The 25,167-nt window shown below is 40.4% G+C and overlaps 1 protein-coding gene across 1 annotated transcript; it reads right to left on the bottom strand.

The window, feature by feature from the left end:
• Window positions 1-341: 341 nt before the first annotated feature.
• sptlc2b (serine palmitoyltransferase, long chain base subunit 2b) lies at window positions 342-24,068 on the bottom strand. Its single transcript, XM_034075897.2, has 12 exons — window positions 23,825-24,068; window positions 20,155-20,349; window positions 19,575-19,729; window positions 18,586-18,734; window positions 17,338-17,462; window positions 14,731-14,824; window positions 13,130-13,235; window positions 10,520-10,739; window positions 9,475-9,601; window positions 4,357-4,492; window positions 3,961-4,090; window positions 342-2,483 (listed from the first exon to the last, which is right to left on the bottom strand). The coding sequence occupies exons 1-12, from the start codon at window positions 23,966-23,968 to the stop codon at window positions 2,370-2,372; spliced, it is 1,695 nt and encodes a 564-aa protein (XP_033931788.1). The 5' UTR covers window positions 23,969-24,068; the 3' UTR covers window positions 342-2,369.
• Between the last annotated feature and the right edge of the window lie 1,099 nt (window positions 24,069-25,167).

The following is a 25,167-nucleotide window of genomic DNA, read 5'->3' as shown; positions in this document are numbered from 1 at the left end:
ATTGATTAATAATTGTTACTGGAATCATAATCACCTAAATTACATGGTATTCTCTCTAGGCTTGTTTTGCCATTTTCAAAAACCAGCCATCCCATCCCATTGGCATTCTTATCTATAAAAACACAATTTGTAGACATGAGGGAATGGCTAGCCAAGGTGGAAGGCTGGGTAATGGCAGGATGTCAGCGACTTATCAGTCATATAGGCTTTAAAACAGTTGTTTGTCACAAGCTTTTAAGTTGTGACATCAGTGTGTGTGTGTGTGTGTGTGTGTGTGTGTGTGTGTGTGTGTGCGTGTGTGTGTGTGCATGCTGTAAATAAACACAAACCAATTCCAGAACTTGATACAAAGAAAGTGATTTAATCTTCGCAGCCCTGTTTCCAACAGCATGGTCAACAAACATCATGGTTTTGCAAACTCTTCCAAGTGGTTTATCATCAACCCATATACAATTCCAAGGGCAAAAGCAACTGATAAGCATGTTTTCAGCGGTCACTGCAGGTCAGTTCTCAGGTATTTGTGTTAGGCAGATGGGAAACATTACATCAAAGAGTTCCAAACATTTTTATAAACTCTCTCGAGTTTAATTCCTCAGTTTCAATGAGGGAAACCTGGCTGAGAGAAACAGTCACGTTGCTGGTTGCAATTACAATTTTGCCTCCATAGGCAGAAATGTACTTAGACTTAACATGCTGCATAGTGCTTCAGACAGCTTGAGAGGAAACTTTGACGATTTTTTTTTATTATGTCAGAGCATATTTCTGAAGAGTGCAATTCCAGATCATAGTCATGTGTTCCACCTTTTATATTATATTTATTAAAAGCATCACAGAGTCATTATTTCAAGACATTGTCTGTGGAAAAAAAACAACAGCAATTTTGGAATGAATTGAATTTACAGTAAAAAAGAAACCCCAAACAGTTAGTATGCTGTGTTAAAATGCCACAACACATCAACTCAAGCTTGTTTAAACTTGATTTGAGTTGTATCACTTTGATGAACATATGTAGGAATGGTCACATAGCCAGACGATGACCAGCTTTCTGACTGGCTTCACTCCAATTCACATCAATTTAGTGGTAGAACATAAAAAACGCACAAGAACAGTGGCATGTGCGCCATGTTTGGGGTGACCTCACAGAAGAAAAGTCAGACAAAAACTTAAAACACTTTGTAAAAAAGCAGGTTGATATGGAATGTCTTTCCAGAAGACGAAGCAAAAACAATGACATTTGAAGCATAGTCGTACAAATCTTCCAGTGACTACTTCATCTGTGCATTCACAATGCCTATCAGTAGTGCTGGCACCGAAGCTAAGACGTATCAGTTTAAACGCACACTAAGACACATTTGGAGCTGCCTTCCGGATAAAACCTTTTTTTTCCTTCACAAAAATAAGATGATTAAGACATTTCAAAAACAAATAAAGCGATCTATAAGTCAGACGGGCATGGCTGCATCGTCGTCATACATACAGATCTAAGTCACAGCGAGGCAATGTGCTCTGCGCCGATTCACATGAAAGCACTTGAGAAGGATTTTTTTAAATAAATCACACGTGTAGCTAATTAGCTTACATAAATGTTAAAGACACTGGGCTTTTGAGTGCAGGTGTAAACAGTAAATAAGGCTTACAAATATTTGTAGGAAATAAGCAGTAAAAATGATCTTTACTCCTGCTCCCCTGGGATTCTTCCCCTGTTAAATGTTTTCTTGTGGGACATCTGCATTGCATTTCTAAGAGAAAAAGGTACAAAACATATCTATACATATACATCCTTTGGTTAGGGAAAGAACCCCGATATTCTATACTCTCTTCAAGTAAAAGTAGAAAAAGAAGCCTTTTAGATAAATACATATGGAGTACATGTGCTAATGTTACTCCATTATTTTGTGTATCTCTTTGAGGTCTGGGATGCCACCCTAAGGCAGCATTGCTAACATGGGGATAAATAATATTTACACATATATATTTTTTCCTCTCGTGTTCATCGTAGCATTAGCTATGATTCGTTTTTTCTTCTTCCAAGTGCACTCGTGACATATATCGATGTACTTGATAACAAATACATTCCTAGTTATTATTGCACAAATCAGACACATTCAATGTGCACACAGTTATAAGACTTGACGTTGTGGTCAAAAATAAGTTAGGAGGGACATACAGTTCATAGACTGCACGCATGCTAACGAGTGATGCTAATGTGCATGTTTTTAAGCGACCTATTGAGACTTAATGGCGAGCCCATTGGAGTGGGATGTGAGGTGATATGGCCCAGTAGAGGTTGAGAGACTGGCTCAGAGGAAGATCAGGCAAGAAAATATGAAGTAAGGGAGGGACAGTAAAGTTGGGCGGGGGGAAGTGGCTCAATCCTGAAACAGGTTTTCTTCGGACATCCATCCAAGCGAGGGACGAGGCTGCTCACGTCTGGAGTACTTCAGCTGCAGCAGGTCGCCCACTTCATTAGCGGCATCCAGCACCTTGTTAAAAAATACAGGAAGAACGCTATTAATCTCAATCCAAAACGACATGTATGATATCAATCGAAATGCCAAAAATATGTCAATATGAGCAGATTACATGCATAGCTTAACAACTTGATAAATGATGTGATAAGCCTCAATCGCACTAAACATGTCGAAGAGGGGGTTCCAAAAGCAAAAGGTGAACAGAAGGCGTTGCGTAAAACCACAACTGAACAGAAACTCCTCCACGTCTTTCCACTCAAGCATTGCAACACTGCAGGGCACCTGGAAACAATTTACCTTCCCTCCTGACCTTTTTTTCTTTTTCTTTCCTGATCCCATACTTTGGAACAGGCGACCCTCGCTATTCCTCAAAGACGGAAAAAGCGGCTCCTTCGAGGGCTCTACAAAGGCAGGCTGATGCCCTTTAAATGGACTATTACAAACGGTGTTGACACGCTCCTCAGTAAGATGAATGAAGTGTCTTCGGAGAGACAGAGCAGCTCGTATAAAAGTCTCCGTCTGAGCGCGCCGTAATACTCGGAGACAGCTTGGCATTCTAAGTTCCTTTATAATAAAGGACACATTGGAGAGCCGTAATTATTCAACAGGCACACTTTAAGTATGTGGACAGACGCACACAAGTATATAGAAACATATCAGCCAGCAGGAAGATCTGATGATAGACAGCTGAGAACTCAAACAGTTAAATCCTTTAGAAGATGATCAGAGGTCTTTTTCTTTAAGGCTTTGATGATAAATAAAGGTAAAACTGCAGTTGTATAAACAAATTCAGAACATAGAGCCCATACTGTACAAGAAACTAGTTGTATTCATCTCCCCCGAACAAGTGATCATCCTTCTGATGCATTTATGAGATGAAGGAGCAAATGCAAAGCAATTGGGCAGATAATGCTGACGTGCTAATAGCCATTTTAAAGTTATTTGCAAGCTAATTATGAAGTTGTTTTGTTCCAAACAGCAAGTGGAAACTTTCTGCACCATTTTTAAATGAGGCCCCTTTAATGGCAACACATCTGAGAAAAAGCCTCTGCAATAAGTGGAAAAATGCAAGAAAATGTAAAAAGAACTGCCGATTATATGACCCATGATCAGCCACAGACCATTGTAGTCATAATAAAAAGATATAATCTATGGCTATATCTACTGGAAGTTTCTGCTACAAATTAAATTGTTATACAATAAATTAAACTTCATTTTTGCATGACTTTGGATTTTTTAAAGCCTGCAATAGTCTATTTTTGTAGCACAAAATATGCTACACTGTAAGACTGTCAAGGTTTCAGACTGTCCTCCACCAAAGATCTAGCCAGATAGTTCTTTATTTGGTTTTAAAAAATGTGCCAAAAGTGCACTACGGTAAATTCTCGCTAAATAAATCTCAAATGTTCGTAGAAAAATTACACCATTTTGTCTTTTTGAATCGTTTCTCTATGTTTTTTGTTTGGGCAAGTGTTATTTAAGGACTCACTGTGTCTAGCATTTCTCTGGTATGGGCGGCAGAAAGGCAGAAGCGCGCCCTCGACTCGATGATGGGTGTCGCTGGGAATCCAACGACCACCGTGCCGATGTTTCTCTTCAACATCTCCCGACCAAACGCCCTGAGATGCAACGACAACATTAGGCAAATCCAACTTATGACGTGACCCATCGCCGCCATTCCTACATCTTAAATCATAAACAGTTTTTCACACATTGAGTCAGATTCTATTTAGAAAAGGGACAACAGCACGGAAAGTCATTACAATTAAACCATTATGTCTTTTCCAAATGTGACCTAATTGGAAATATTAGCCAGAATAGCCACCTTTTTGTGTGAAGCAAGGAAAATATACCAAATAATATGAAACTGAAGAGAATCCCATACCCTATTTTGGCAGGCATGTAAAGCATCAAGGGGATTACAGGCGAGTCGTCGTTGCCGTAGATGATGAAGCCCATTTCGCTGAGTCTTTTGCGGAAGTAGGTGGTGTTCTCTGAAAGCTGTCTGAGGCGGTCAGCACCTGGGAAGATAAACAGAGAGAAAATTCATACATCTTTTATTAAGATCATTTTGTTACTTAACGCACCCTTAAAAATGTAAGGGACCTTGTTGTGGGAAGTTTCAATTAGGAACTACTTTTTTCTTTCTACTGGAGTACAACTAAGCAACCATACCACCAGACAGGTGTAGTTTGTCATTTGAAAAAAACCTCCAACTCTTAATAACTAGCACTGGTTATTATTGATTATTAATAATAATATTGATTTTGGGGTGAAATTTCCCTTTAAATGACTAAAGAAACCAAAATAGTGGTGGTGTCATGATGACCTTAACCCTAACCGGGAAGTTAGCATTGCAATGGCTACCTCGGAAAAAAAGCAACAGAATTTTTCTATTAGCTTTCTGAATATTTCAGAAAATAAGATTTGTGGCAAATACCTTTGATACTTACACATTTTGTTCAGCAGGGTACTTTCCACATATTAATGTATTATTGTATGATTTTTTAAAGCTTTATTGCTTCAGGATAAAAAGCTAACGTTAGGCTACACTCAAAAAATTAAACATTGACTTTAATTAAATGTATTATGTAAACGGTTTCCACACAATTGTATTAGGTTAGTTGAAACCAATACTATTAAGTTGAACCTATTGTGTTTTTATTTCAACTTAATATTATTGCTTTCACCTAACCTAATACAATTATTTAAGTCAACGTTTCAAATGTATTTCAGTGTATAAACAAACTACATCAGAGTTGCATGGCTTCGTGTCGTCACCGCTAAGCTAAAGGCGGCTAACTAATTTCCATGTTTAAGGACTCATTCCTGCACCACGTTACTATCTTGTCTAAAAAGATGTTGTGGCAACATACATCTCTTACATATTTAACAGCACAGACCTTATTTTCACTCAGTCATTTCCAGGTTTTAAGAATGATTCCTGCACCACTCTATAGGTCTTAATGTTGAACGCCGACCATACTTTACTTTAACTGCTCGACACCTTAGTGAAGACTATATTTCCGACTGCTGAGAAAAACTATAGTAAAAAGGTTGTTCTGTTGTAATTAAACAACCGTGATAATGAGTATCTACCGGTAACTTCTTTGATTAAAGGCCCTTCTCCCCCTGGGGCCCCACACAGGTGTTTTCACTTCATTACCCTGATTACACTTCTTGTCATCATCATTCCTGATTGGCGTTTTCCTCACTCTCCTGTTGCACGTTATTAGAACATGTGGTGAGAGGCGCGGGAAGGTATTTTGAGTGGGGGTGCTGAGGTGCTGGACTCCAGTGAACACTATTACGGGCACTATAGAGCACGCACAAAAGCACTCTCCACACGCAAACACACAGTACACCCGCGACTGTTACAATGAAGGCTCGATAATCAGCTCACGGCATATAGGCAGGGGTAAAGTGCTATTTTTTAGGAGTGGGGAGCGGACCTCACCTCCTCTAGGGGGTCCGGGGGGATGCTCCCCCGGGAAGTTTTTGTTAAATATTGAAGTTAAAAGCATCAATCTGGTGCACTTTGAGAGCAACATTAAGAGATCTATGGATACGTCTATCAACACCCATATGAAACAGAACTGTAAACAGATTTACTTTTTCTTTATGGATATTTTACAAATCACTCCCCTTTCAAACTCTATTCTTGTTTTACTGCCATATAGTATTTCATAACTGTTTTTCCTTTATTCTCTTATTTTTTTTATAACTATAGTGGATTCCATGCAACTCTCTGATTGGTCTGGTGTCTTCTTGCCTCTGTTGCATTCACTGAACACTGGAAATTACAGTCCTGCCGTCCTCTCTAGTGTCATGATGAGGTTCACGTAAAGCACGGTTAATGTATTATATTATTGAGGTAGAATTGTCCGGGGCTACAGAATTGGAGCCAACAATGTGGAATTTATTGGCTACATATTACACAGATTATGCACAGCGGGAGCAGCAATAACCGTCAAATAATAATTCAGACAGGGGAGCTCCGCACCCCCTGCCCGCCGCTAGGGGGTGCTTCAGCGCCCTCAGCACCCCCCTTCCCGCGCCCATGTCAGGCAACCTGTCCAGAGGCCTAATCAGCCAAAATAAGTGAAAACACCTGTGGGGGTGTTCAGGTCCCGCAACATTATTTTTAGGTATTCATATCTTTTTGGCTTGAACGCTTCATAAAACTGGATTATCAGCTCTTGATCAGAGGTCAAAAGCAGGATTTTCCAACATTGGTGATTTCTGTATACTTCTATTGAGCCTCCTTTTAATTTGAAGAAATTGAATATCATCATTTTAATAAAACAAGGCGGAGGAAGTTCAGTATGTCAACCAAACAACTTATATATATAAAAATATCAACTTCAATATTAATATTGCAATGAAAATGCAGGGTTGATTATTGGTGCTTTCATAACATTTGAACACAATGAGATTTTTGTAATTACTCATTATAATGACTTTGTGGGAAAAGACAAATAATATAATCTGAAAACGACATCACTTTACTGTAATGCAGCGTTTAAAACCAGGAAAATATCAAATGTATGCGATATTAGAATATAATGATTTTCAAAATCTAAGACGATATCTAGTCTCAAATCCCAATATTGATATATTATCGATATATAACTGCTCTTTTGTTCTTAAAAGCATGATGTTTTCCATCAAAGTGAAAAAGACAAAGTTGTGAGAGGCACAGGTCGTACGTTTTTGACTTTTCGACCGTAGCCCATGTATTTGATCATATTACACTTATTTAGAGAGAGCGCTACAGTTCTCGCCTTTAAAGATGACCAGGATTTTTTACGGCCGAGGTCAAGGGGGCTAAAACGAAAGGAGCATCAATCCTCTCTGACTGATGCACACTCACTTGCATCCTCAGACTGAGCCTCCACATATAGCATCTTAACCAAACAAATAAACCATATGGCAGAGAGCGCCAACAGCAACGCACATCTGCCTGGCCGTGCTGAAAAACAGCAGAAACACGGCGGCTTCAAAGCATCCCCGAGACACAACAGAGTCTGACATTATATTCATGCAGACATTCTTTTTCCACACTCCAGAAATCCCAAACTATTCTCAGCAATGTTGGCGAAAGACAGAGCAGCATATAATAATAAGCATATAATTCCGACAAAGTGCTCTTAAGGATTCTTATTAAAGAAAGCTTTGGCCCTTATGGCCCATCTACATGTTTGATTGATGTGAGCTTCAAACAACAAATGTCCATCTTGATGCAGGCCTGAGCCGCCAACAATAAGCAGCCGTCCTCAGCTACAAACCGCTAGCAGGCAGCTCAACTGTCACTTTGACTTTACATAAGTGTCTGAAGCTTCAAAGGCCTGCATTTCAAACAGTGATAGGGCTGCAACCAATCACACTGTCATTGTTAGTCTTCTACAAGGAAAAGTTGTCAGGTTGGGATTTGATGTAAGGTCTCGAAATAGTTTGGAGAAAGGCTTGATGACATTGCGGAACACTCTAAAGGTTGCTCCAGGTGTTTATTCCTGTGCTTAATGATTGAATGACCAGGGAGCGAGGTAATCTGATCTCCTTAAGTCGGCATGTTTAAGGGAGGCTGCATCAATCAAGCCCCCGTAAAGAGTAAAAGGGGGAGCCGCCCTGCAAGAAAAACACGACTTCAGTGACCTGTTTGTGTGTGTAGGAGATGAGTCCAGCAGAGTTTGATCTGCACGGATCTCTGGCCCTGAGCACCACGCTGCTTTGTAGCCAGCATGGAGGCAAAGAAGTGCACATCTGAAAGCCATAAAGGCAGAGGGTGGAAGTCAACATACCAACACTTCAAGACCTTACATCAGCCTGGGCAGAATCGGACAAGAGGAAAGGAACTGTCCACACATCAGTGTTGAAAATGAACATCCTGCTGTACAGAGAGACTAATGCTTTCCAACTTGTTTTAGCCAAACAGCGCTGAGAAGACACAGACAGGCTGGAAAATAACCTGGAACTTTTCTGAGCAACTCTTCCCAAAAGTAATCCCTTTAAAATCTGAAGTAACCAAGTCAAACTTTTAGAAGATATTAAATTATAAAAACAACTAATAGAGGATTATGTGACGTGTCTAATTCCACCCCCTTGGCATTTACTTTATCTAGAATGGGTTCACACACATGCCATAGAGTTTGATAAGGCCTGTATTTACTAGTAAATAATTGCCAGTTGGCCATAGATAGTAGCCTTTATCTCTTGGCGGGGAATGAAACATTTCCAAGGTAAACAAGCACGCTGAGTATCAAGGAGTCAAAGTACAAAAGGTGGTAAAGCTGAACACCATCTGTCAGGCATGTGCTACAGGCTGGTTTCGAGGAGTGAATGAAACACAGGCCTCTACTGCCATCGTGTGGTCGATGATGGAAAGTAATGCGGGTACAAACGGTACTGAGCAAATGCAATCTCATTTAAAATACGAGTGACCTGCTATAAAGCTTGCAAATTACAGAATTGCTGAATCAACAAGGGAAAATAATAAGCAAGAAAAGATTGCAATTATACTTGTTCTGTGTGTTTCACGAGCTAAATACCTTCTGTAAGGTAAAAGGTGTCCATAGTCCAAATATCTTTTTAGACCGCATAGTAAAATAGTGGTGCAGGAATGAGTCCCAGGAACCCGGGAAATAGCCAAACACTAGCCATCATTATCTTAACTAGATGTAGTTGTTTTTTAGCCACCCTTAGCTTTTTACTTCTGGTGATTTTATTTACACTTCAAAAATAATAAAAGTGGTTCATATGTTGAGTCAAATGTGTAAGTATCATAAACGTGTGTTTGCCACAGATTTTATTTTCTGCAATACTCTAAAATCCAACTGAAAATCACATCGATTTGTATTGAGAGAGCCCTTGCTAGTCGGCCTGCAAACATACGTCATCACTGCAGCACTTTATTAAAGCTTATATACTCTGTGACTTCTCTTCTTATGGTACAACACTGATGCTTTGCACTTTTAAGTGATGAGAGCCATTGTCTGGCACCTACCCAGTGTGGTCCCGTCCTCTCCCATGATGATCTTCATAGAGGTGATTATCTGCTGGATCACAGGGGGTGACATGGAGGTGGCGTACAGGGCGCTGTGAGAGTGGCGCCTCAGGTAGTCGATCAGCTCCTGACAGAGAAATCATATTAAAGCCTTAAGCCTTTTATTTTCCAAAAACAACGGGGATGCTATATATTTAATTTGGTTAGTGAGTAAACACAGGAGAAGAGACAGAAGAGAGACAGTTGTGCCTCTGTATTAGCACTGATGAGATTATTATTAGCATATTTTAAATATTATAAGAAGTGATATTTTATTAACTGAAAAAGCTTTATTTAAAAATCATAATATTTCTATCATGAATAAACAAGGAAATCCAAGTAATGCAAAGCGTGTTATTATGGCTGCTGATGGTGAGTACAATTCTGTTTTAATACTGTTTGTTTATTGAGTATAGATCAAAACATAATATCAGTAGTACATGATTTGTAATGTAGGATAACATAATTGGTTATTTCGGCAGCTTTAGAATTGAAAATATGATTTTAAGGTGTGGGCTAGGAGTTTGCTCATTTTTAAGGAAGATATATTTCAGGTAAAGCGCCATCATCTGGGTTTTTTGGGCATGATAACTATTATTTCAAAACCGCTTTTAAATATGAATAGGCCAACTGAAGAAGCCATGTCAATAGAGTACTCTTTACATACATTATAATACAAAATACAGCCTTAAAATATACACCAAGCAACATTACTTACACATTAAAAGCCATTCTTAAAGGTGAGTTTTGATTTGTAGAAAATGAAAGCTTACACCGTTTTCAGAAAACAGGAAGCGAAAGTTCCTATTGCCCGTAAACAGTGTTGACCAACACCAAAACTGAATGACACAAAACGTGGAAATAGCTCAAATCCCTAGAGTTTATGACTAACGGCTCCACATACTGTAATCCGAATGTTTCATAGTTTCTTTAACAACACAGAATGATTCAAACTCCTCTGTCTGATCTCACAGCTTAAGGTGTATCTGTGTAAAGGTTCACCCACCTTCTTGCCTCCAATGTATCCTCCAGCAGCCCCGAAGCTCTTGGTGAATGTTCCCATCATTATGTCGACATCTTTGGGATCCAGGCCAAAGTAGTCCACCACTCCCTTGCCATTGGGCCCCAGGGCCCCGATACTGTGGGCCTCGTCCAGGTAGAGGTACGCCTTGTAGCGCTTCTTTAGAGCGATGACTTCAGGCAGACGCACGATGGAGCCCTCCATACTTCAGAACGAAAACATACAGTCAAAAATAAACAAGATTGTCCCGCAACTCCTCTATAGCAATAAAAGACACCAATAGATGGTTTATTTGTATTGTATGAGCTTCCTCACTGCCTTATCAACATTCTATCCACAGCTACCTTATGGAGAATACATTACATTTCACGACATTACATGACATTTCCTTAAGCTGATACAAAGCGACTTCAAATAAGTGCATTCAACCATGAAGAAACAAGCGTAGAAAAACAAAACAAGAATACTGCAAATACATTCGATTTAAATAAGCATGACCATTGTAAATGCTACTGTATTATAAGCCAAATCTACTGTAAGTGTTACATAAAAAGTGAACATTTGAAATGTTACTTTATTTACTCATTTCTTTTTTAGGACTCGAGCACTGACAAAGCAGTAGCAGATGACCAATATAAAACTGGTTTATTTAACATTTCATTATAATTGGCAGGCTGCAGTGTACAGTAATGTTGGGCCTCAGTGAACAGTAATGTTGGGCCTCAGAAGGCTGCAGTGTACAGTAATGTTGGGCCTCAGAAGGCTGCAGTGTACAGTAATGTTGGGCCTCAGAAGGCTGCAGTGTACAGTAATGTTGGGCCTCAGAAGGCTGCAGTGAACAGTAATGTTGGGCCTCAGAAGGCTGCAGTGAACAGTAATGTTGGGCCTCAGAAGGCTGCAGTGAACAGTAATGTTGGGCCTCAGAAGGCTGCAGCGTACAGTAATGTTGGGCCTCAGAAGGCTGCAGTGAACAGTAATGTTGGGCCTCAGAAGGCTGCAGTGAACAGTAATGTTGGGCCTCAGAAGGCTGCAGTGAACAGTAATGTTGGGCCTCAGAAGGCTGCAGTGAACAGTAATGTTGGGCCTCAGAAGGCTGCAGTGTATAGTAATGTTGGGCCTCAGAAGGCTGCAGTGAACAGTAATGTTGGGCCTCAGAAGGCTGCAGTGAACAGTAATGTTGGGCCTCAGAAGGCTGCAGTGAACAGTAATGTTGGGCCTCAGTGAACAGTAATGTTGGGCCTCAGAAGGCTGCAGTGAACAGTAATGTTGGGCCTCAGAAGGCTGCAGTGAACAGTAATGTTGGGCCTCAGAAGGCTGCAGTGAACAGTAATGTTGGGCCTCAGAAGGCTGCAGCGTACAGTAATGTTGGGCCTCAGTGAACAGTAATGTTGGGCCTCAGAAGGCTGCAGTGAACAGTAATGTTGGGCCTCAGAAGGCTGCAGCGTACAGTAATGTTGGGCCTCAGTGAACAGTAATGTTGGGCCTCAGAAGGCTGCAGTGAACAGTAATGTTGGGCCTCAGAAGGCTGCAGTGAACAGTAATGTTGGGCCTCAGAAGGCTGCAGTGTATAGTAATGTTGGGCCTCAGAAGGCTGCAGTGAACAGTAATGTTGGGCCTCAGAAGGCTGCAGTGAACAGTAATGTTGGGCCTCAGAAGGCTGCAGTGTATAGTAATGTTGGGCCTCAGAAGGCTGCAGTGTGGTGTGAGCATGAGCAGGTTGTTGAAGCTTTGGAATTCCCAGTGGAAATGAAACTTCATTAACATTGCATTAGCGTCAGGCCGTTTTTTCTGAACATTCTATTGATCAACAGGATTGATTGCTTTTCTAGTAAGTACACTGCAGAGAAGAAAGGAATACATTACGCCTAAAGGAGAGTGGGCACACTTCCAAATCCACATTATCTTCTATATTTAAACAAAGTGATATAAGGGCGGGCGGCCATTATGACTCAATACTGTCTGAACTAGATATCGTGAAATTGGTATACACACTTTTTTCTATGAGAAAATGTCTATGTGTAGTTTTTTCTAACAATGTCAGCATGTGGGAGTCGTAAAATAAATACAAAGAAAGATTCTGCATTGAACTCTAAACTGCCAAAAGTGCTTTTTCTTATATAAATGAGTCACTTATCTGCTGCTACAGTGAATAAAGGGACAACATTATATCACAAAACAACCTTTAAAATATTATGGAGTCACATTGTAAAAGGTATTGATAAACTAAACCTGTCATAGGTCCTATAAATGCAGTACTCCTGCTATATCAATTACACCAAGGGCAATGTCGAGTAAAATACAACGTAAATATTTAATATATGACTTTTTCTGAGAGTATTTTTATGTTTCTTCGAATGCGACCAATGCAATACACAAGATAAACTAAATACAGATTCATATGTCCTCCCCCAGACAGCTGTGGGTTTCAAGTAATTGGCAGTAAACACAGTGTAATGAGATACAGTAATGGTATTACAATTCTTACAGTTAAATAGCAATAACAACTGAATTTTGAATTCGCTAAACCTAATTATCTAGCTCTTACTAACTAAATACAGTATGTTTGTATGTGTAAGAGTACATTTGAGTGTATACCTGTAAATTCCCTCCACCACAATGAGAATCTTCTTCCAGGGTCGGTGGGTTCTCGGCTGCCCGTGTGCGATGGCGTCTCTCAGCAGCTTCTCTAGGCTTATCATGTCTAGAACACACAAAGAACACACTTATAGTCTTAGTAAAGCTTTTATTCTCCTAAAGTTATACGAGAGCTTTCTTTCATTAATGGATGAGTGTCAATATTTTATGATCACGACCCTTTGAAGCATCGAGAGCATTTTCTTAGCAGTCGCCCTGCTGCTTCTTGGTGTTTGAGTGTGAGCTTGGATAACAGTAAGATCTCTGGTGACTGTGTGTGTGTTCATCTTGGGCCAAAACAACTGCTGTGCGATTCAATATGGTAAATAAAAGAGAGATAACGTTTTTGTTAAGTACGTTTAGAACTGTAGAAGTAAGAGAACCGGTGTTAAGTCAAATTGGCATTGGGTTAAGCAACGTGCTGTACCTCAGTCATGTTAAATGTAGGCGAAATCCTGTCTCATAGTGTTGAAAGATGCTCTGTAATCACTCTGGCAATCTCTAGTTTCCTTTTCAGTTCAAAAATCCCAGGCTTGCATCATAGTCTGAAGAGGAGGAAACAGAAACCTTTGGAGACAATGACGCAGAACCCACATTCACTTCCTGGTTGGGTCATAACGAATCCTTAAATTCTGCATTTAATATGAAATATAAATGTTTAAAGCAAGGGTTTGCGGCATTGAGGAAAGCGGTGGAAGTTAACAGGGAGGTCCTTCCTTTTGTAAGGGTCGCCGGTTCGAGTCAGACCAAAATACTGAGTGTGGACTGGAGAGGTGCGTGTTCACCTCCCGGGCCCTTGAGCAAGTCATTCAACCCAATCTGCTTCCTGGTGCTGTAAAACATGGCAGCCTCTTTGCTCTGACACCTCTCAACAAAAAAAGTCGTATTGTATTTAGGACGAATGATAATATGTCCTCTGCATGTATGTTTTTGTATAATGTATATAATAACAAAGTGAGAGACTAAGTTTCTCTTGTGGGATTATTAAAGGGGCCTCTTCTTAAACTACAACAGTGGTTTTACCCTACAAGAAGACACAGCGCTAAACAAGTTAGATGCGTGTTTACCAAATGTTTTGACCTTTAATGTAGAAAACGTTGTAATTGTTCCTTATTTTTAAGTACATTTGAAGTCAGTGAGAAAGATAGAGAAAGAGGTTGGCTATACATTAGTAACGTGGCAGTAGCCTAGTAGCTGCTTTAAAAAAAATGTAATTAGATTTCTCCACTGAATGTGACTCTGATTGAGTGAGAATGCATGTGTGGGAAATATAGATGTAAGTCTGATGTATCAAAAAATACCTTTTATTATAAGAATGTCAAAAAAATTACAGAGTAAAGAGCAGAACATCGGCTTCCTGTTACTTCTGACACATGCATGCCCAGTGTACGTGAATGGTCATGTGACATGCGTTTTAAGGCTATTAGTATGAGCTGAGATTAGTTGTGAAATATGCTAACATTGTTACGTGAATATCGCTTTAGTTTTAAAACGTAATAGTGTGGGAGTCACAATTCTATGTAACTAATCAGGTAATGTAATTAGTATAAGAGGTCACCCACTGTTGTGTTTGAAGACCCGGATTGGGGAGCCAGACAGGCGGGCCCCCAGCACCAGCGACGCGTGATTCAGCTCGTCACTCAGAATAAGACAACCCTGAAAAAAAGAAATACAAAATATGATTTTTTAACTAATTGCAGAGCTTGGTATTTCTTAGCTGATAATCAGTTTCGACATTAAGAGAAAAAGCAAACCCTAATTAGCCAGGGAAGTCAAACACTATTCAAGGAGAAATATTCAAGTTCAACCCTCTATAAGAGCTTTTCTTGCGTAATTGTAATACCCCAGGATTTAACATGCTGGGAGTGTTTAGTGTTGACTAAACTGAAGGTTCCAGAACACACCCGCAGTGAGGCAAATTATCCAGGCTTGTTTGGGTTATACATGAAACTTTAATACTCTGTGATTAAGTATACCCGTTGCAATGAATAGACGCACTAACCTGGAGATATCCTATTATTACATTCAAGAGGCCCTATTATGCACATTTTGAGGTTGATGATTGTATTCTGTTCCTCTACTGTGACATGTCTCCATGCTTTAAGGTTCAAAAAGCCCATTATTTTTCTCATACTGTATGAGCTGCAGCACCTCTTTCCCCCCTCTGTCTGAAACCAGAGCCCAGGCTGCTCTGATTGGTCCTGTGTGTCAAAGAATAGATTTCAAAATACTGCTGCTGGTTTATAAAGCACTGAATGGTTTAGGCCCAAAATACATTTCTGACCTCCTGCTAAATTATGAACCATCCAGATCTCTCAGGTCTTCAGGGAGTGGTCAGCTTTCTGTCCCCAGAGTCAGAACTAAACATGGTAAAGCAGCGTTCAGTTATTATGCTCCAAACATCTGGAACAAACTCCCAGAAACCTGCAGGTCGGCTGCAACTCTGACTACTTTTAAATCCAGGCTGAAGACTTTTCTTTTTGTCGCTGCTTTTACTTGAACTATTCATATCTTAGACTGCACTGTAACTTTTATCCATGTATTTTTTCTTTTAATGTTTATTTTATTAGCTTTTCTTTTTAATGACTTTCATTTTTTGTAAAGCACTTTGAATTGCCTTGCCTTGCCTTGCCTTGCCTTGCCTTGCCTTGCCTTGCCTTGCCTTGCCTTGCCTTGCCTTGCCTTGCCTTGCCTTGCCTTGCCTTGCCTATATTACATTATTACATTACATTACATTGCATTTAGCTGACGCTTTTATCCAAAGCGACTTACAATAAGTACATTCGACCAGGAAGACACAACCTTGAGGAAAACAGAATCATATAAGAACATCAGGTTTCAAAGAGCCAATCGTTTCAAGTGCTGCTCAACTGGCTATAGATAAGCCAGTCCTTTATTAGTATATAAGTGCTCTGTTAGCAGTTCTTTGTTAGTCATTCTATCGCTCGAAGTGGAGTCGAAAGAGATGAGTTTTCAGTCTGCGCCGGAAGGTGTGTAAGCTTTCTGCGGTCCTGATTTCAATGGGGAGCTCATTCCACCATTTTGGAGCCAGGATAGCAAACCCACGTGTTTTTGCTGATGGGAACTTGGGTCCCCCTCGCAGCGAGGGTGCAGCGAGTCGTTTGGTTGATGCAGAGCGTAGTGCACGTGCTGGGGTGTACGGTTTAACCATGTCCTGGATGTAGGAAGGGCCAGATCCATTCGCAGCATGGTACGCAAGTACCAGTGTCAGTGTCTATACTGTAGAGATGCCTACTGTAGCAATTTGGGGTAAAGTATCTTGCCCAAGGACACTTTGGCATGTTGACTTTAGGGATTGGGGATTGAACAACTGACCATCTTACTTGATAAACACTCCCCCCCCCCCCCCCCTGAGCCACATACGCCCAAAGATATGGTTTCCTCCCTCCCTCAGATAAGTACAAACGCAGTCATTTGTTCATTATACAATAAATAATGTTTCAAAATAAACACACCTTATCGACCTGTTAAAGTCAACACACCTTAACATTTCCAAAGGTCAGACCACTCCCTTTTTCCAATGATTCAATGAGCTTGTTACACAACACATAATTATGGCATGACATAGATATGAGCTAGTGGAAATGTGACAGGTACAGTTAAGAATAAATAAACCCTTGTGACAATCTCAGTGACTCAGATCTTTACTGTCTCGCAGCCATTTTGTCTCTCCCTCCTAGTCCTTCTGCTATCCACTCATGCGGTGGTCGGGAAATGTGTTCTTTGAATCACAAGGTACACGAGCCTGTCAGTTCTACTTCCTGTTCAAGCGAAAACTGGCTAGCGAAAGAACAAAGGTCAAGTGAGTAAAGACTGACATGTGTGGTTCGTTGAGGTTAGAATAACAGTGGCTGTCAAATATCAATCTACAGTCCCAAGGCCCTCGAGATGTTTTGAAAGCTTATAACGGAAACTAGTGCTGTGGAACAGTTTGAACCCTTCGAAATTGGCTGTACATCTGAAAACTTGTTTTTACTTTACACACGAAGCATTGTTTCCTGAACAGTTTAATGGCACTCCCATACCCAAACAATTCCACTAAGGGTACTTGTGACTAAAGAAACACTGTCAAAGTAATCAAATCAAAAGGAGCAGGATGTTCCAGTGAGATCTAAATCATAAGAAAGGAAGTGAATGAAATTCCGTACCTTCCCGGTGAGAGCAGGAATGTTCATGGAATTTGTTGCGAAGCCCATCCCAAAAGCCAAGGATGACTCAACACCGAGAAACCGGGTCACCAACTGCTCCAGCTCCTCGTGGATGTCAAGATTTCCTAGAGAGGAAACAGATATTAATTTAACTACAACTTCCTATTAGTGTACTGCAATTTGCTAAATTGTCATGAGTAGGTACTATTTAGGTCAACACTTGTTTTCTTATACCTGTTAAATCTTAAAGAGTCCCTTTGGACTTTTTTAAGGGTCCCTATTATGCTCATCTTAAGCTTCATATTTGTGTTTTCTGCCTCCACTGTGACATGTCTCCATGCTTTAATGTTCAAAAAGCTTTTTATTTGTCTCATACTGCCTGTGCTGCAGCACCTCTTTTCACCCTCTGTCTGACACCAGAGCCCAGGCTGCTCTGATTGGTTAGCTGGCCGGCTCTGTTGTGATTGGTCAACTGCTTAAAGATGTCCTCCCCCTTAGCTTATCACGTACAATGTGTTGAAGCGCTAGCAAATAGACAAGTATTACATAGGGATGTCATTAGGTTGTGCAAGTAAAACAATGGAGGTGTTTCAGGCAGAGGTGGGAGTGTCTGGGAGAGAAACTCCTTATGGAGGGAAATTTGGGATTCAAGCCTTTGCAGAACATTTGCACACACTACACAGGAAAGGCAAATCTACAACAAGTATAATAGGGCCTCTTAACCCTCTAGAAACACTATGGAGCGCTATCTCTACGATGGGGCTCAGGTTTGGTTTATATCGTGGATGTGCATCAAGGCGCACCAGTGTAACGCGATCCCAAGTTACACCATCGGTATCAAGCTATTCCACTGATCAACAGGTGTCAGTAACACCCCGTCATGCTGTTCAATGAGGCATACGCAAGGAAGTCAAATTCTGCTTGTGTTATATAAGGATAGGATGTCAATTCAACATCTTTGGTAGACTTTAAGAATACACAGAAAATGTTGTGGTCAGTAACACTGTATGTAAACAAAGCTTTTGTTTATCCAAAATGAATACCCACATGGCACCTTTAAGTTAAATAGACCATGAACTTTAGCTTTTCTTTTGCTAGAGATAACAAGATTAGATGTGATAAACTATCAGTAGCTGCACATGTCAAAATAAGGAGGTGGTCCACTTGAGCATTTATTGACTCTTTAAGATAAAAGCCGTATGAGATGATTAAAAAAGTCCTGACAGCTTCTAAAGAAAGAGAACTCACCCATCTCACAGCGAGTGCTGCCCACTCCAGGGCCGTACTTTTTTGTGACTTCGATAGCAGCATCGGCACAAGCTCCAGTGTTTTCAGCAAAGCCGAGGTAGTTGTATGATCCCATGTTGATGACGTCCTTCACCACTCTGCCTGTGTCCCTGAGAGAGAAAATCAGAGGGTTAATAAGTATAATGATCTTTAAAGTGTGTGCATGACTGCCCTGGTTGCATAGCTACCATTTTCTGGTCAATGCTACCCTCTATTATCACAGTGCATGATAACTTAAACAAAAGTGGTAGGTCCCCTAGCCACCTTTATATATATATATATATATATATATATATCATTGAGTATCTTAATCTAAATACGCTTGTTTTTTATTCCCCTTAATATCATTATTATTTATAGAATTGTAATGTTTTTATTCATGCTGTGGGATGATTTGTGTTATTATTATTATTATTATTATTATTATTATTATTATTTATTAATAAACATTATATAGCTTTATTTTTCTGCATTTGGATTGAAATCAATTTTTTTCTTTGACTTTTTTTATACAGTATGTAAAAAATGTATGGTCAAACTAAGAAAATAAATTCAGAATCCCTTTTGTGTCATGTAACAAAACCTAAGACAATATGTGGTCTCATGTCACACTGTTGATAACACAAATAATGGATATGTTGCCCAGGCCTAGTCCCAATGAATGAGCTGAAGGAGATCACATTATACTGATCATACTTTGATAATATTAATACGGAAAATATAACACAACATTCGCTGTTATCGGGACTTTTGACAGTGCATATGGCCATGTGATAGATACTGGTGCTTCTGAATGGCTTACGTCACTCTTATTATCAGAAAGAAAGAGGTCAGTGACCTTCCTGTTGAGCAAAGAATCAGTGGAACAGAAACACACCTCTGGGGGAACGCCTTGATACGGTATCAACCCTGCGCACACACACAAACGGTGCCACTGTGAAGTAACTTACTCAAAAGTCCAGTTGTAGTCGTGGGAAGCCCTCTCCACCAGGTCCATCTTAGCACCGGGGACACTACAGATGGGTCTGTTCCAGTTGTCTCGGATCCTCATGTACAAGTTCCTGGTGTAAAAGTTCTCGAAGTCCTGATAGAGTGGGACAAAATCCTGCAGGGGGGGGGGGGGTATGGTAGAGTGTTGGATATCTGAATGGCATGTCTTAGCAATTCCAAAAATTCCCAAGAGGCCATCTTTGTGTTGCATCAGATAAGGGCACAGTCAAATACTTTCTGTTCAAACCAGATATTAAAAAAAGGTGTGACAGAGAGTGTGGAAGACTTGCGAAATGTTACTTGTACCACAGTTTTTTCGAGGATCAGTCAGACAAGCGTTGTTCAGGTATCAGTTTTTATGCACCATACATCAGGAACAAAGTCCCAAAACTACAGGTGAGCTACAACTCTCAAAATAAAAAAGGCTAAATGAATTTGACTGACTAAAGCCATGGCTTCAGGTCCTCAGTGAGTGAATGATCTTGAATACCTTCACAAGTCACTTAAATCAGCATTTGCATGCAATGGGGTCTACTTTACCTTCTGCTTCTCCTTCTCCTGAGCCACGTTGCACTTCTCCATGCTCCAGTAGCGAAGGAAGTCTCTGAGGTAGCCGAAGACGGTGAGGATGCCGTAGCCCATGTAGGTGAGCACGGCCACCAGAAGGGGCGTCTCCTCAAACGATTCCGAGAAAGGCTTCTTGTACAGGCTGGAGTTGCGTGTGACATTTTGGTTCTGGGGGGCAATAAAGATAACAAATGAAGCAATGGCACATATTTAGAAGTCAAGCATTTCATCTGGTGGGTTCTCCTTTAAAGGGTAATGGTGTATCTACGATCTAAGTCTGTTTACTCCTTGAATCTGCCCTACAAGAGAGCCCAATAAATTGTGATTGTGATCTGGACAAACACTCACTAGTGGACAGCAGTGTGTATAATGTGTTTTCCTTGGAAAGAGTTAGAAACCTAATAAAGGCTACAATAAGCACATGAATTCACAGAGACCTAACCATGCCTTTACAGCTCAGTGAGCAGGAAAATAACCATCAATCCATGGTTCTAATTCATCAAGTTTTATGAATAGAAATATCTACCGTGGATTATGAGATCCTATAAATGTGGTCACACACTAGAGGAGCTCAAAAAAGCTGAAATAAAAAAAATACGAGCATCATTTGGGAGTGCACTGTGGAACGGTTGTCTACAAAAGCAGCATTAAACAAATTAGGAAGGTTACTCATTACAGGCTGTGCCACGCTGCTTAGCAACCAGGCCTCATGTGACCGGTCATGCTCCTCCAAGAAATACCTCTGAGCCAGGGAACAGGAGAGCGCTGCACTTTATGTGTGGGTCTAAAACAAGTCCAACCAGTCCCGTATTCCCAAGTAAAGAAATTGAAGGGACCTGGAGGTTTGGGAGATGTCAAACATTGAGCACAAAAACACTGTTCAAAGAGACTGTTGCATGCCGACCACAGCGGCTAAATGCAGGTTAACTGACGTCATATTTGCTAAATCATTTATACCTGTGGACAAACAGGGAGAGAGGAAGACCTGACCTGGGGTAAACGCTGTGGAAAAATGCTCTGCAATTCAATAGATGATGATCGTATTACACTATAGGGGTAACAGGAAAGCTTTGGGCATAGTGTGTATGTTTTGCATTTGGCCTAAGAGTAGGTAAATAAGGGAGTAAGTCCTCTACCTGCCAGTCAAAATAGTGCCATGTTCAATTTTGCCTACATTTTACTGAGCAATATTGACACTACAATCCCAACTGAAAGCTATTCGAGAGAGAGTTTCTTCTTTAATCTTTATAAAAGATATACTTTACACTCAATATTGGAATTATGTCTAGCTTGATAAGGAAATATTACTTTTCCAGCAATGGACACAAACCTAGGAGAACATTTATAGCTGATTTGTCAAAGAGACTCAGAGATATTGTAAAAAGGTCTAAATAGTAGCGATGTGTAATGGAAGAAAATCAGCTATCATGATAAAGGGTTATACAATTTAAAGTATTGCGATACGGTAAGCTAGGCTATGTATTTTTATTTGTTTTAAATGTTATTTCAGGACAGGTTAGGAAAAAACCTTTAACATACATCAATGTAATTATAGGTTCCTTGCATATACACTCCTTCTAAAGTCGTTACTTGTGAGTAAGAGTTTTTAGACAGACGTTTTATTTGCTCATCTGAGAAACACTTAAGCCTCAAGAAACACACCCTTGTTACACACCCTGGTTCCTCTTGCAAACAAAGGCTGAAGTATGTTGAAGTCAAGTGTCAGTTGCCTTATCAAGAACTGGCAGAGCCCATATCACAACAGGATGATGTCACTTTTACTGTGGTGATATCGATCCTGAGCATGACTAACCTCGCAAAGACTGGTAAATGATTTGCATGGTGTCAAAGATGCTCTATAAGTAAAGATGAAGCATAACAAACCAATCAGGTATAAATGCTGTACCATTTACATCTCCTAAGTGGGTGCAGTCTAAAGTATTAGTAAGCTTAGATAGTGACAGACAAGTCAGACTTGAGCAAAGTGGTTTGCCCATTTAAAAAATGCCATTTAAGTGTCATAACTTTCGGAAGATATGTGACGTGGGAACACATTTCAAATATTTTCCAAATGCAGACTATGGGGCGGGGGAATCAGTCATAAGTTGTGCCCACGATTACTTCACATTTGGAATAAACAGACATTCTCCCCAGGTGAAACAGATAGAGAAAATAGAATTTGAGTGCATCGCCTGCTTTGTACATGCGAAAGCTACCTACTAGGGACACTCTCAATTTTAGTAAGTAGTTCCCTGTTTCTTCTTGGAATAAGACAAATATGTGACGTGCAGCTTAAATGACTTGTCTGTTTTCAACCAAAACATCAACAAAAAAGCAAAACAAAAGGCATGTGTGTGTACCCCACCTCCACCACTGCACACACACACACACACACACACACACACACACACACACACACACACACACACACACACACACACACACACACACACACACACACACACACACACACACACACACACACACACACACACACACACACACACACACACACACACACACACACACACACACACACACACACACACACACACACACACACACACACACACACAGTGTTTTCATTCAACACTGTGAGGGGGGACCACACCCTTCATTGCCTGGAGACATTCCACTCCTGCTTGAGTGTCATGAGGAAGCAGGCTCTGCTCTACATCCCCCCTCCTTTTCCAGGAGACAGACAGTCAGCTTCTCTGGGGATAATAACACAACAGGGCCCTGCTCTTCTTCACACTGGAGTCAGTGTAAACAGAGACCAAACTGACTTCACGCACGCGCGCGCGCGCACACATACACGCATACAGAGAAACAACAGAGTGTAAGGTTACAACAAAAAGTCACCATCACAATCATCCCTGATCAGGTGTCAGGTACGACAAAAGAAGAAGTATAAAACGCATAGGGAAGTGCAACTTTCATAGCACATAAAACCGGTTACAGGGTATATCATTTGGTTTTAAAACCACGATGTAATCAAAATCAGAATTTCTAAAGTCATGTAATTAAAATGTAAGTGTGAGAAATGTAGTTCTGGGTTGCAATTGGTAACAGCCACCATAAAAAATGTCGCATTGGGACAAATTGCGAGGGTAGGACAAAATGCTAGACAAGCGTTAACCCTTCAATGGGTTCTGTATCCTGGGGATACAGGCATTTGACAGGCCATGTGTAAAATGGGTGTAATAACAGTGTAAAATGGGTGTAATATGGGTGTAACATTGGAGTTACATGGGTGTAATGTGGGTCTCATAACAGTATAATATAGGTGTAATATTGCTTTTACTTGAGCATAATATGGTTCTAATAACAGTGTAATGTGTGTTACATGGGTGTAATAACGGTGTAACATGGGTGTAATAGGGGTCTACTAATTTGTAATATGGCTGTAATGTAGAATATAGCAATTCATAAACATTAGCAGGCTTATGTCACAGTTTTCTAATGAGGGTCACTTTCTGTGTGCAAACATATTCAAAACAACAATGTAAAGTCGAAGGATAACATTGGGGATAAAGACATTATTAGAATATTCGCTAACATTATTTTTCATTCAAACTATTGCAGAGTTAACGAACACATCCATTGCTGTTTACGACCCCCCCCCCTGAGTGTTGGGCCTTACCTTCTCCCTGGGGCGACTATACTTCTGTGGCTGCTGAAACACACAGTGGTTCTTCACGAAGCCATTTTTACTCGACCTTTTACCGTTTGAGGTTCGGTGACAGGCGTCCCCGTTTAGCAGCTTATTCGCGGAGCTTTCCGTCATCTTTCTCTACGGACTGTGGCTGTTATCTCACCACTTGTCTCCCAACTTGTGTAACCGTAGTCCTGAAGTCATGTATGAGCTAGAGTAGGAGGTAGGAGACAAACGCCCACTCTGCACTGTGACTGCACCAGACCGCCGGAAATCCACGCCCCCGAGGAGTCTCATTGGCCAATGCAGTTACTCAAGTACAAAGATCGTCTATAAACTAACAATTCATTACTCGAATATATATAACATTGGGGACACTGAGAACAGTTTAATGCAGCCAGGCAGTTATAAAATATGCAGATACTATGTAAATGTAGCGTATTTTCCGTTGGCTCTGTGAACAAATGTTACTAACATTAACTCGTTAATTTAGGTATTTTCAAGACATAGACATTCCAAAACAAATGATAAGATTTGTGGTATATCAATTTCGAACAGTGTGAGACCTCTTATCCTTAATCTTTGCTAGGCGTAACGCTTTCTTAACATGGGACGTCCTTAAAGTCTAGCCCATGGAAATAACCCATAATAACCTCTGCTCAGGCGTCAGCTGGATACCCTTTTCCACTGACGCTACTTCTCACCTGAGCTAGAAAGATGCAAAACAAGGGTCAAGGCTGTCTCCAGGGTGATTCCAATAGGAAAAAAGGAGTGGAATGATGTCTAAGCTACACTGATTGTAATTACTTTTCACCCATAGGGAGAGTGGGGTAAGTTGAGTTTTTAAAATATTTTTAATATAAATTTCGATTGAATTGATTGATTTTTTGAACATGTTAAAAGGAAAAGTAATCATACAAATGATACAATTTCATACATCTTACCAATCAAAAACAGGGTAAATTCAACTTTAAATGTAGCCTACAATGAGCTCTTATTATCAACTTGGCCTACTTTCATTCATTTCTCCATTGAAAAACTGGCTCAACTTACCCCAAGGACCATGGTTCACTTTACCCCATACAGGGGCGGTTCTAGGGAGGGCAGGGGGGCCAGTGCCCCCCTAACACTGACCTCTGACCCCCCTGTGCCCCCCCTAACAATGACATTTTTTTTTTATTTTTTATTTTTTTTTTTTTTTTAAATGTATATTTTCTGGTACTCGGTTTGCCAAAAACCACAGGATTGTGTTGCTGTAATGTGAGATTGTGCAGACACCCTTATGTAAAGTAGAGATGCAACTGTTCATTGCCTTTATTTTTATATAAATA

This window comes from Pseudochaenichthys georgianus, chromosome 24 (assembly GCF_902827115.2).
Source record: "Pseudochaenichthys georgianus chromosome 24, fPseGeo1.2, whole genome shotgun sequence".
Lineage (NCBI taxonomy): Eukaryota > Metazoa > Chordata > Actinopteri > Perciformes > Channichthyidae > Pseudochaenichthys > Pseudochaenichthys georgianus.
The sequence above is the reverse complement of the archived record's forward strand: the minus strand, read 5'-3'. Positions and strand labels throughout refer to the sequence as shown.

Excerpts from the sequence above, each read along its gene's own strand:
- sptlc2b (XM_034075897.2), bottom strand. The coding sequence starts at position 23,968 with ATGACGGAAAGCTCCGCGAATAAGCTGCTAAACGGGGACGCCTGTCAC. Across the intron at positions 20,350-23,824 it reads ATAGTCGCCCCAGGGAGAAG|AACCAAAATGTCACACGCAA; the intron begins GTAAGGCCCAAC and ends ATTGCCCCCCAG. Across the intron at positions 4,091-4,356 it reads TACATGCCTGCCAAAATAGG|GGCGTTTGGTCGGGAGATGT; the intron begins GTATGGGATTCT and ends GTTGCATCTCAG.